Consider the following 13,848-nt stretch of genomic DNA (forward strand, 5'->3'; position numbering starts at 1 on the left):
AGATATCAACTCCCAAGACCCCACCTCTGAGGAATCTGTTTTTAAAAGCTTGCCCAGGAGTGTCTGGGTGGCCCAGTGGTTAAGCATCTGCCTTTGGCTCAGGTCATGATCCCGGGTCCTGGGATCAAGTCCCGCATCGGGCTCCCTGTGGGGAGCCTGCCTGTGTCTTTGCCTGTGTCTCTGCCTCTCTCCGTGTGTCTCTCAGGAATAAATAAATAAAATCTTGGGGGGGGGGAAAGCTTGCATAGATGATGCAATTGTTTAGCTGAAGCAATTTTTTTTTCAAGATTTTATTTATTTATTCCTGAGAGACACACGGAGAGAGGCAGAGACACAGGCAGAGGGGAAGCAGGCTCCCCACAGGGAGACTTGATCCCAGGACCCGGGACCATGACCTGAGCCAAAGGCAGATGCTCAACCACTGAGCCACCAGGTGCCCCAGCAATTGAGCTTTTATTTATTGGTCTATAGAATAATACTTATCCATTTAATAAATATTTTAGTGCTTGATATTGCCACACATTGTTCTAGATATCGGTGATTTATCAGTGAACAGAACAGACAAAAATCTTGGCCCTCATGGAACTTATATTCTAGTAGGAAATTTTTTGATAGTTAACAGAGCATGCAAGGTTCTTCATTATATATCTTTGTTTCCTCTCTCTTATGGTATGAAACCATTTACCATCTTCTAACATGCCAAATGCACTCAGACATCCAAGTGCCTTTCTCTTGTCTGTATTATCACTGGACTTAGCTCACTGTTCTTTTCTCCATGGAGACTGGCTTCCCCATAAGAGGCAGACATTTTCTCCTATTAAAACTCCCTGTACCACTTTCTACTACAGCCCATCAGCTAGACCATATTCAATACATGGATATAGAACAATGAAAGATCATAGTTTTTGACCAGATGCTTCAGATTACAAGTTAAAATTTGTGTGCTAAAATGAAACAAAAACTTTTGTTTTCTCCTTTTGCTTGAAAATGTGTAATCATATTAAATATGGAGTCTAGGAAGATATTTTAAATATTAAGTTTCACAGGTATAGATGACAACAAAGGATTGCTCTCTGTACCCCTTTCTTCCAATCATAAAGTTTATTTCTTCTTCCCTCTATTTTGTGATTCTATACACAAACCCAAAAAAGATTCTGAAAATTTCATGGATCTAAATATAAAATTCATTCTTCTTCACTGTGGAGTTATATCAATGTAAAATGAGGCTTTTCAAGAAAGAAAGATTAAACAGATTGTAACTACATGACCATCAACTCACCATATGGAATAGCTCTTACAGGATTGATTTTGGGAAGTGATATTGATCCAACTTTGCTTTAGAAACATTTTTAGAGGAAACATTTTTCTTTCAACTGAAAATATTTAAAGTAGTCTACACCCGCTGACCTTACTTGCTTACCCTGGTCAATCATAAAACCACTCTAATGTTAATTTCACTAATACTATCTTTCCAATGCTAAATGCCAGGTTCCATAGATGTGATTTATTATATATTTTTCAATATTCCTCATGTATCTGATTCTTAAGGATTTTTTCCTTCCTTGGCTTCATGAAATCACTCTATTGATCTTCTTGATACATCATCTATGGCCATCTCTTCTCAATTTCAGTCTTTTTTTCTAAGATCCTATCCTTCAGCCTGAAAGATATTCTACAAGATGCTGTTTATAAACTTATTACTATTGATTTGTGTATATAGGGCTTCCACATTTCTCTCTTTAAGTCTCTTTTCTGAATTCTAGAACTAAGATTGCTAGATATCTACATCTGGATCTCCCACAAGCTCATAAAACCCCACTTGTCTCAAATGGAGCCAAATGATTTCAACAATGAAGATGGTCTTGTTATGCTTCTCTGTATCATTTAATGGCTCTACCATCCATTTTCCACTCACACAAGAGTCCAAAAATCATGTTGGAATTTTTCTCCTTCATATATTACCTTTGCCAGAATATATCTAATTAGGGAATAGATCTAGAATAAATTCTCACAATGACTTCTTTACTACACTCCCTTCATGGAAATTTACCCCTAATCTCTATCTTCCACATTACTACCAAGGTTTGAATCATGGCTCCACCTCTTAGCAGCCTTGCATCTTTGAGAAATGCTACTCAATCTCTCGTCCCTTATCTGTGAAAAGGAGAGCAATATATAAACCTCTTACGTTTGTAAGGAGGAATAAATGTCATAATGCATGAGAAATGTATAACTGATACCTGGTACAGAGCAAGTAATCGATAAATATTAGCTAGCTATCCTAGCACTCTGGTACAGAAAATTGAATGCCCTTAATCCATCATGATCTAACAGTTGCCTTTTTCATTCCTTCCAAAACTTGAACAATGTTGAATTATTTTCAGCTTTTTGTACATCAACCATTCTCTTTCACAGTAGGGTCTTTGCAGGTGATATTCCTTTTGTCTAAGTAAGGTTGCTTTGTTTTCTAGAATGACTAGAAAACTATTAGTCCTTCAAAACCCTGAAACATCCCAAAACAGTCAATCTCATTTCTGAATTACATTCTCTCACCTAAATTATCTACTTTCCATATAGGGTGTGTAGAGTTTTTTTGTTTTTTGTTTTTTAATCATTTAGTGGATGTAGCTTCTTGGCATCACCTGAGGTTCTTGTGAAAGCACAGATTCCTGGGTCCCATCAGGGTGGAGTGAAGGAATCTGAATTTTTTTTTATTTTGCCATCAAGGTGATTCAAGCACCCTAATTTCAGCTACACATGGCTAAGTGATCTTCTGTATAACTATTTCACAAGCAAAAATCACTACTGTGCAAGTGCTTATACACACATGAGAGGAAAAAAGTGAATCCAGCCTCGAAGCCCTGAAAGTTATTATCACCATCACTTTTAAAATGAATCACCCAGCATGTTACTAGGACTGAATATTGGAGTAGGATTCAAGATTCCACAGTTTAGCCATCAAAGTTTTAGGGAAGTTTGATTTACAGTTATACATTTTTTTAAAAAAAAATCAGAAAACAGAGGTAAAACATTATCTGTTTAATTTTTTTCCAACAATTCTAGTTTTCTTCAACTTTGGTTTGTAGGCACACTTTTCCATTTCATGTGGCAATTAAACTAGTTTCAAGATACTACGTACTGTAATTTTATCGCACACAAGAACACCCTACGATAGGAAAAAGACATCTGAGCTTTAGTATGCATAGAAACTTCAATGATTAATACACGCAATGAGAAGAGGTGAGTCAAAGAAAATCCCAAACTTGGTATTCCTCCTTCCAAAGAGAACAAGGCTATATTTTATGTGAATAAGGAACACCTGAAATCTGCTTCACCTAAAGCCTACCCAACACAGGTCCCATTCTGCTGGATGAGGGGATTATGCCTCCACTAACCTGCCTTGAATATCTAAACAAACATTCCCGGCCAACCTGTATTCCTGGTCTTCAACCCACACTAACACTTAGCTAAGGGGTGGGTATTAAGGAAATGACGACACAAGTGGAAGGGATGATTTTTTAGACTTAATAAATTGGTAGGTCAAAACTGAAAGTATATTTGAAGTTTTAGTTCCAAAAATTAACTTTTGGGGCCCCTGGGTGGCTCAGTGGCTGAGCATCTGCCTTTGGCTCAGGTCATGACCACAGTCCTGAGATTGAACCCTACATAGGACTCCCCATGGGGAGGCTGCTTCTCCCTCTGCCTATGTCTTTGCCTCTCTGTGAGTCTCATGAATAAATAAATAAAATCTTTTTTAAAAACCCAAAAAACAAAAATTAACTTTTAAGATTTAAGCAGAAATTATAGCTTTGGTTTCTTCTTTTGGTTACTTTTCTTGGACATAAAAATATCAGCAATTGAAGAAATTAACACAGAAAGGTGTCAAAAAAAAGGTTACCTTAAATAACTGCCAAAAACGTACTCAGTGTTACTGTGGGAAAAGTTCATCCTCCAAATATTCTGAAACATTCTCCAAATTTTGCATGTTTCTGTTCAAAACCTTACTGGCGAATCCATTATTGGCTCATGGGTTAAAGCCAAGGTTTTCTGACACATAAGTTTCCAGAATAAGAAATCCTTATTCCCCTTTGACTTTGTGGCACCAAAGGAGGCCAGTCTGTGTTGTAACTGCTCTCGTGCTTTTCAGATGGAATGTTACCCACCTAACTCAGGCTCCTTTTCTGGATCACCGTAAATCATAAATACAGTTTTGGCTAAATTCAGTAATAAAACCTTCAAATTCCAACTGTACAAATTAGAAACATAACCAGAGAAGTAGTCAAGGAACAGAAGAGATAAACTTTAAAAGCTTCCCTCTGCACATGAACAGGCCCTTAGTTACCCCCTCGTATTCCACTGATAGAAGTGTAAGTAATTGCAGCCTCTTTGGAGAGCAATTTGGCAATGACCATGAGGTTTAAATGTACAAACCCTTTGACACAGAAAGTCCACCTCTGGGAATTATATACATCCACATGTGCCCCAAAACACTGACACAGGATTGTACTAGCACTGTCGGTATGGGCAAAGGCTGGAAATCCACTAAATGTCTGTTGATAGGGAATTGGCTTCCGAAGTTATGGAATATCACAATATAATTTTTATGCAGTTGTTAAAACAAGCTCTGTGGACTCATTTGGAAAGATCTTTGGGATATTTTTAAATAGAAAATGCACTGTGAAGCCATATAAATATCTGCAAGTTCATAAGGGCTCAGCATTTCTCTCTAGGGATACTCGAGATACTTATGAGTGTTTGCCACCAGGAGGCAGGTTGGGAGTTAGAAAAGAAGAGAGCATACTTTTTTTTTTTTTAAGATTTTATTTATTTACTCATGAGAGACACACAGAGAGAAGCAGAAACACAGGCAGAGGCAGAAGCAGGCTTCCTGCGGGGAACCTGATGCAGGACTTAAACCCAGGACCCTTGGATCATGGCCTGAGCCAAAGGCAGACCCTCAACCACTGAGCCACCCAGGTGCCCAGGGTGGTGGTGTGGGGTACTTTTCATTGCACTGTCTTAAACTGCTGAAATGTTTCCAACAACCCATGTAGATCCATATTTAGATTCACAAATATATGGCAAATAGAAGTTCCTGGTCATAGTGGCCGTTTCCTAGTCCAGATGGACTAACTCTGCCAAACCAACACAGCTAAGCTCTTGAGGAAGTGAAGAGCTTCCCTAGTTGCTTACCCTGATAATGTGTTTCTCTGGAGCACGAATGAACCAATGACACCTTACATTCGTGGGCTACAAGTCAGGGTAATTGGAAGAATGAATTGTCCCTCCTTCCACCAATATGGCCACACTCCCACAGCCTGAACCTGTGGAAGTGTTGGGGACTCCAAAGTGAATGGTTGGAGACATTCCCTCTTCCTTACCCCCATACGAATAAAAATGTCAGAGAATTAAATATTTGAGATACCTGCTTCTGAGTTCTTCTGTACAGCAGTAAAGGCCAGCTCAAAGCTGCTGTTGCTGTTTTCTATCTTAGAAATACATCTAACTATGGCCTCATTGGTCTCTTCAGCAACGGTGAGGGCAATATGCCTCCACAGACCTTACCTTAAAAGAAAATGAAATAGAAATAGAATTAAAATGGCAGAAACTTCTATTTATTTTCCTAATATTATCTTCCAAGAACTCTGTTCTCAACACACCAAACTCTTTAGTGGTTACTTTTATTTTTCCACACTCTGTCAATGGTTTTATATTCCATTTGCTTTCTCAAACTCAATCTCACATGTCTGAATTCTACTCATCCTTTAGGGCCTGACTCAAAGTCCAGTTCTTAAAAACTTCCCAAATACCCACTGAACTAAGAACTTACCTTTTCTGAATCACCACATTTCCTATGCTAGGTCATTTCCTACTTTATGGTACATCTTTAGTTAATTCATTGAAGTGTAATTTCATTACAGCAGAGACTGTTTTTATTCAATTTTTTAAAGATTTTATTTATTTATTCATGAGTGATAGAGAGAGACAGAGACAGAGAGGCAGAGACACAGGCAGAGGGAGAAGCAGGCTCCATGCAGGGAGCCGGACATGGGACTCGATCCCGGGTCTCCAGGATCAGGCCCTGGGCTGAAGGCAGCGCTAAACTGTTGAGCCACCTGGGCTGCCCTGTTTTTATATAGTTCTGAGACCAATGTCATTCAAAACTGAACTTGAGAAAGGAATAGAGAAATCTCAGTCAATATGCTGATCATCGGTTTCTCTCCCACCACCCACACTCACCCCATCAAGAAAGGGACAGCAGATAAGATGTCTTATGGGCACAAATCTAACTTCAGGTCCCTTTGCACATCTTTGGTTATTTAGGTACTCTAACATGACAAGTAACAATACATGTAGCATACGTATTAATAGGCACACCACTGCTTGATTGTAAAGATATATAGTCATGGTCCATCCAACTTGATTTTGTATGTCTAAGCTTCTAAATTTTATCAGGATGATTTTATCTTCTGGTACCATTATTTTCCACATACATAAGCTAGATAAGGGAAGGCAGAGAAAGTACAATAAATGGCACAATCAAGTGTGACAAATAAGATCTAGTATCTGGGCTTTAGCTCATAACTCACCAATAACAAAATTTTAAAGGCTATTAGAAGATAAAAGGCAATGGAAATCCTTAACGTGAGAATAATTTGTTTATGCTCAAATTGCCACCATTTATCCAACAGAGGGGTTAATTAGAGAATTGCCAGAAACCACCCTTGACTTTCATTCAGTTATAAAATGCTAGAATTTTGATCTATAAATTGAAGAATCTAAGATTCATCTCTTCGTTCTAAGTTAATAGTCTAATGGAAAATTCATAATGCTCACCCAGAAGTTGAATTATGGATCATGAATTATGGATTGACCGTGCTGCATACGTTAATGCCAACCAGCCACATCCTCCAAGGTCAGCCTGGGTCACAGTCCCTGCGGTTGCAATGTCCTGTCTCTACCTCCCAGAAAGGTCAGCTGTAGACCTTTTACTAACATCTTTAGAAACATATCTAAACATTCCGAAAGTAGTCTTACATGATTTAACACGACTCTGCCTTTATTTTCCTACATAAATTCATGTTATTAAAGAAAAGAAACCCCAGCAGACCATAAATCTTCAGCGTCTTCCCTGTCTCACATTCATCCAAATGCAAAGCAATCTGGCCTGGAATCTAACCTGTCAGAACAAACTTCTAAAACTTGACAGTCTCTGTCAACCACCTTAGACCTCTTAACAGTCTCACTGCCCTCTAAATAATAATGTTCAGGACTGCAGGAGTTACCCAATGTTTTAATGCCCAGTTTTTATTTTTTTTATTTATTTATTTTTTTTTATTTATTTATGATAGTCACAGAGAGAGAGAGAGGCAGAGACACAGGCAGAGGGAGAAGCAGGCTCCATGCACTGGGAGCCCGATATGGGATTCGATCCGGGGTCTCCAGGATCACGCCCTGGGCCAAAGGCAGGCGCCAAACCGCTGCGCCACCCAGGGATCCCCTAATGCCCAGTTTTTAAAAACCAAATGCAATATCACTTACTAAATATCTCCTTTCACCAGAAACTCCCTGCTTTGCTTTCTTAAGTCCATCATCTTGAACATCGATGTAAAAAGAGGCTGCCTAAAATATTATTAAAAAATCACTCTTAAAGCACTTCAATTCAGAGAGCAATAAGCTATATAAAATATTATAAAGCTCACTTATTTTTTAAGACACTTCAATTGAAAAAGCACTCCACACTTACCATCTTTCTTGAGATGTGTTATCCCCTCTGAAGTGGGCAGGGAGAAATTACTCCCCCCTACTCCAAAAAAGAAAACTGTCATGCTAATAGAAGACTCATCACACCTCACACATAATGGGAAATATACTTTGGACTTTATGGCCCCAAAGGTAAACCTTCTCCTGTTCAACAAATTTGCTACCTCAAAATCTCTGTCTCAGATAGAAAAAAGATTTCAAATCACCTGATTTATTGTTGGTGACTGCTGTGTTAAAAAGGGTTCTGAAGTCTAGTCAAGCTAAGTGAGAGAGGGGTACCAAAATTAAGCACTGACTTACCTAATCAAATATTTATTGAGCATTATTGCATGCCAGGAACTGTTCTAGGCTCTAAGAAATGCAATGTCTCCCATGGGCCTGGAAGGAGGGACATCACTGAGTGTCCTGCATCTGCCATGTCTAAGAATCTAGTTACCTCCTAGCAGAATAAAGATAGGCTTGGAGAAACTGTATGACTTCGTCCTTCTTCACATTATCCGTTTCCACCTTACCACTAATTAACTCCATCTGGAATTAATCCTTCTACCATTCTCAAGGCTCCTTAGCATAATGGAGAAATCACTAAGTATGGAAGTTGACTCCATATCTTATTACATTTCTAAAGCACACCCCTCCCCCCACATTTGAAGGTTCTAAAATCAGAAGGGTCTTACTTACAATTACTTTTAATTACAATTAATTACAATTACTTACGATTCTGTTAGATGGAAACGATTCTTCCATAAAGGAATTATCTTGGGCCAGTCACCTAGGAGCACTATCAACTGCATGCTACTTAATTTTTCTGCCTGGGGTGTTTCAAACTATACTGGTGGTGGAAATTTTAGATTATAGACCTGCATAAGTATTAGCTTATGATTCAAATTCTCAGAGAATTTTTACCCCTCCCTCCCTACACCCAATGTCAAGGTTGAGGCATGTAACTTTCCAAATGAGCAGGCCTGTGCCTTATTTAGCTTTACACTGAAGGTATAGCCCTTGGTGTCCTATCTTTATATGGCAATCTCCCAATCTTGGGTATTTTATATTCATTTACAGATACATAAAATAATTATGAATTTTACAACTTTATTTTAGTCCTTACATTCTATTATAAATCTTAACTATTTAATCTCGACCTCCTCCTCTAAACTTGAAGCAACTAAAACTTTATAAGTAATAGAAAGACATTTAATATAAATTTATTTGACTTTTCTATAGGTAACCTGAAATTTTTTTGTTGCTTTTCCAGGAAAGTAATTATTCATTTTCAAAGCTAAACCTTCTAAAAAAATAAAAATTAATTAATTAAAAAAATAAAATAATAAAATAAAAATTAAAAAAAGCTAAACCTTCTTTATTTGCTGTGTGTTCTGATGAAACTTCCTTCATGTTTTTATGCATTTCTCTTGACTCACATCCCTTACTCTCGCTTCCCCTCATAAGCACAGTCCTAACTCATCCCCCACCAAACAAAATTTAAAAACCCTGCTTCTCTTGAACCCTGTCCTGCTACCCAAAAGCCAAGTCCCATTTTCATCTTTCCCTTCACTGTTAACTCATTGAAAACAATAGCTCCATCCCTCCAACAGGTCAAATACTCTTATGTTAATCATAAGTCTCTCTCTCTTATGATCCACATTTTCAATTTACTATCAAACCCTGTGGTTTCACCACACTTCACCATGGTTGCAAACATGGTCACTTGGACTATTGCAGTAACTGGTCTTTCAGATCTTGGGTCTTTCCCATCTGATGTCCTTTTCTTTTCTTTTCTTTTCTTTTCTTTTCTTTTCTTTTCTTTTCTTTTCTTTTAAAGGTTTTATTTATTTATTCATGAGAGACACACACAGAAAGAGAGAGAGAGAGAGAGGCAGAGACATGGGCAGAGGGAGAAGCAGGCTTGTTATGGGGAGTCTGATGTGGAACTTGATCCCAGGACCCCTGGATCACGACCTGAATCAAAGGCAACCACTGATCCACCCATGTGCTTCTAATGTCTATTTCCATTACGATACCCAAAGTGATCCTTTTTAAATGTGTTAGATCATGTTCTTTGCTCAACATCCTCTGCTAGCTACACATCTTACAGTAAAATCCAACATCCCTCTTAGGTCCTGTAAGTCTGATCATACTAACCATGACCGCCCCCTCCCCGCAGCCCCACCACTCAGCTCTAGCACTCTGATCAACCTGTTCCCCAAATATACCAAAAGTTTTCCTCTCTCATACATGACATCCCTTCTGCAAAGAATGTTTCTTCCCAAGATGACCCATAGGATTCCCTCCCTCATCTTATTCAAGTGTTTGTTCAAATATCATCTTTCTAGTGAGGTTTTCCTGACCAACTTCCACCACCTAATATTGCACCACCATCCATCTTTCTTGTGTTTTTCTGCATAGTACTTACCACTTCCTCCTATTGTTTATAAAATTATTTGTATTATCCCCACTCTCCACTTTCCATCTTGCACCACAAAGGAATCATTTCAACTGTTTCATTCATTGCTATGTTTCTAGCACGTACAACAGTGCCTGACACATCTTAAAGTTTTGATAAAAATGTTTTGACTACTTGGTGAAGGAAAGATACCAAGTCTTCAACAATAACTTAGTCAATTAAAAAAAAATAACTTAGTCAATTATGAATATAGCTCCTGATCCTGCAATTCTACTGAATTAGCTACTAAATTTTGAACTGCCATATCCAATGGTATTTTATCTGACCTCATTTTGACTTAATGTAATATCTAACACTTATAATACCCCCTTTTGCCTTGAAAGGCTATCTTGCAGAAATCTCTTCAATACTTCATTGTCTAAGTTGAATGGCAGGTTCTCTGTGTTTGAGGATAAACTGGATGTCATCTGCATGTCCCTTAACCCAATGTATCAAAGCTTTCTAGAACTTCACCCATAGCCACCCATGCTCTTCTCAAATACCTACTTATAAAGGAAATTCATTACTTCTGAGGAAGGCCATTAAGTCTTAGAGATCTCTCAAGTTAGAAACTATTTTATTTGGATTGAAATCTGCTTCCTCCTAATATCTACCCTTATTCTCAGCTCTGCACTTCATTAGAACAAGTCCAATTCTGCTTCTATAGTGGCTCCTCAGGTAGGTTCCTTCCTCCTCTCAAGTCTTTGAATCAAAACCACTCCTGGTTCCTTCTATCATATCTCCCAAGATATTGTTTCAAATTTCTTTCCATGTTAGCTACTGTCCTTCAGATAATTTCCAGCTTATCGATGTCCCACTCTAAAGATTATACCTGGAGAACCTTCCCACTCCCGCTACCCAGAACTCTAATAAAATAGAACTCTCACTCTTGTTCTAGATGCTATTTTTCTAAAAGTTTAATCAAATATGGCAAACACCTTATTGGTATTATATTACTACTAGGTTGATACACAGAAAGTCAACTTAGACTTTTAAGCCATTTAAATATGGGCTTCAATTAAGCCACACCATTCCCCCTCTATACTTACAACAAACAGTCATTACACATTCATTTTATAAATTATAATCTTGCCACCATTTTAGCTTCCCATTGCTTATGGCAAAAAACTAAGCTGCTTCTCATGGAATTTAAGGTGTTCTACAATTAAGACCTAACCAGAAGTTTTATCTTCATTGTCCGCTGCTACACCACTTCTTATTCATGCTAATATTGCTCTCCAGCAGGTCTGTGACACACACTGTCTGAGCAACCATAATATTCTCTACCTCCCTGGAAGTGTTTACGTGTAATTCCCCCTGCCTGGATGATCTTTTTTGCAATCTCTTAGATACTAGAGCTACAAAAGACTTTATGAGCTTCAAAATTGTAACTATCCTTCAATGCCTGGATCAATACTACCCCCTTCACTAACACATTTCCTATTCTCAATCTCTTGCAGCCATACAATAAATACACTGCACAAATGACTGTAACAGGAATTAGTCTCTCTATTTCGCATAAGATCACCCTATACCTGAGCAATGTGGATTATAAAGCTTATTTGATCTTGTTTTATAGTATGACTCTTTTCGTCCAGTTCTTTCTTCTTTCCAGATAATAACTCATAGAACTGTGATCTACCTTTGCATACCTTTCTTTTAAGATTTTATTTATTTATTCATGAGAGGCACAGATTGAGAGAGAGGCAGAGACATAGGCAGAGGAAGAAGCAGGCTCCTTGCAGGGAGCCTGATGTGGGACTCGATCCCAGGTCTCCAGGATCACGGCCTGGGCCAAAGGCGAGCACTAAACCGCTAAGCCACCCAGGGATTCCCCTTTGCATACCTTTCAATGCTCGTACAAGGTTTAAAATTAATTTACAACACTTGAGGAAGTGAAATACTTGCAAAATTTATTTCTAACGCTTAAAGAGATCTTTAGCCATAGAGGGTACAAGTTATGTAGAAAAAATTTTAAAACACTGAAGCTTATAGATCATGAGCTATTTTCTACTTTCTAGGCAACACTTAACAAAGTATTACCATTATTACAGAAATAAGTAGGAAAGGATTAATCACTAAATTCCCATAACAATCTCACTACCAGATGCTGTTAATATTGGATATATGAATACATCAATTCAGGTAAGCTCCAGTCTTAATACTTCATGTGTTGACGATCTGTATTAGTGGGTATCAGAAATACCAGTCAGAAAATACTTGCCAAGCAGAAAATATCAGATGAAATATATAGACTTTTATGTCAATCAGCTTGAGAAATAGAGATACTAGATAAAATTGCCAAAATATAACCCCTTAAATGGCTTGATTTGGGGGGGATCCCAAGAATCATTCCTACCTTGGATACATACCAATTATGAGAACAGCTGCCTTCTTTGGAATGGGGATAATGAATTTTCCCATTTTCTCCAAATAACACTGTTCCTTGAGATCCACAAGCCCTCAAAATGTAGAAAAAAGCTGATTATTTACCTCAGCTATGAACAGAATTTCAAGACATATGGTACAGTCAGCTTAAAGCTATGTAATTTATATTTATGGGAATGCATGTTTTTAGATGCTATGACCTCAGAATTCGCTGAGAAAATTTCTAAATCATAATGTTCTTTTCTTTATCCGAGTTCTTCAGATTTAACATTTCTTTATCCGGTTTTTTGAAATCATGAGTCACACTGAGGCTTCAAATTTATAGTATATGGAACTAATATGGCTTTTCTCTCCATCTCTCACTGGGATACCCTGGGTTATAATAAAATACCTTTGTATAAAAACACTAAAGTAAAAAGACACAAATTTTAGCAATGACATGGCAAGTCTCTATCATGCACTCAGAAATTTCAGATTCCAGTGTCTCATTTTAATTGTTGGAAGTGAGGAAAAAATAGGCAACTATGGGATGAGAAGCTTAGATAAGGTTTAGGAAGCATTATTTAAATAAACCATCCCATTCTGCCATTCACTTGACTGTAGAATTAATTGTTACTGGCTGATTTCACTGCCCTTTGAAAATACTGTTATCATTAACCTTTGTTCAGGGCTTGTTAATCTTTTTAACCTTCTCTTCCAGGTGATGAAAACTGAATAGAATTGCTACCAGGAGAGAATTTCCCTGTGCAGTAATGACAATGAACAGGACACTTTCACTCTAACGCCTAAATGAGAGGGAGTAGAGAGCCCGCTCTAGCCAGAGGTAGCTCTGGTGGTCAGTTGGACCAGTGACAGTGGTGCTTCTCAAATCATCGGCGAGGTGGCTGATCTTGGACTACAATGAGGGAGGGCTGGTGGGATGGAGAGAACACTATGTTCTGATGCCCTGGGCCCTGACCTTGAAGAAATTGGTTCTTGTACCAAACTGCTTGTTCTTGTAAGTCACGTAACTTCACAACTCTCTACTCTGCAGTGGCTGCCCCCTTGCTTGGCAAACCTTCTGGTCCCTTGGAACTGAGCCCCTCAGATCTCTCCTAGTTGTTCTGACAGCTCTCAGGGCACAACCGCACTTCACCTTTTGTCACAATGGTCAATTTACTCCTTTGTCCTTCCAACTAGTAGGAAAGTTCCTTGAGGATGGGTTTGGCATCTCTAGACACATTTGTTTTCCTAATCTAGATTTTTAGATTTTTAGT

The 13,848-nt window shown here is 38.2% G+C and overlaps 1 protein-coding gene across 1 annotated transcript in view; it reads right to left on the reverse strand.

The window, feature by feature from the left end:
* Positions 1-13,848, reverse strand: part of OVCH1 (ovochymase 1) — a 52,520-nt gene that overhangs the window by 28,822 nt on the left and 9,850 nt on the right. The window contains 10 exon segments of the mRNA XM_055318520.1: positions 2,828-2,900; positions 2,902-2,951; positions 4,158-4,195; positions 4,197-4,246; positions 5,194-5,324; positions 5,426-5,527; positions 5,530-5,565; positions 6,352-6,414; positions 6,417-6,499; positions 12,577-12,649. Of these exon segments, the coding sequence (XP_055174495.1) occupies positions 2,828-2,900; positions 2,902-2,951; positions 4,158-4,195; positions 4,197-4,246; positions 5,194-5,324; positions 5,426-5,527; positions 5,530-5,565; positions 6,352-6,414; positions 6,417-6,499; positions 12,577-12,649 (699 nt within the window).

Source organism: Nyctereutes procyonoides, unplaced genomic scaffold (genome assembly GCF_905146905.1).
Source record: "Nyctereutes procyonoides isolate TBG_1078 unplaced genomic scaffold, NYPRO_anot_genome, whole genome shotgun sequence".
In the NCBI taxonomy this organism is placed as follows: Eukaryota; Metazoa; Chordata; class Mammalia; order Carnivora; family Canidae; genus Nyctereutes; species Nyctereutes procyonoides.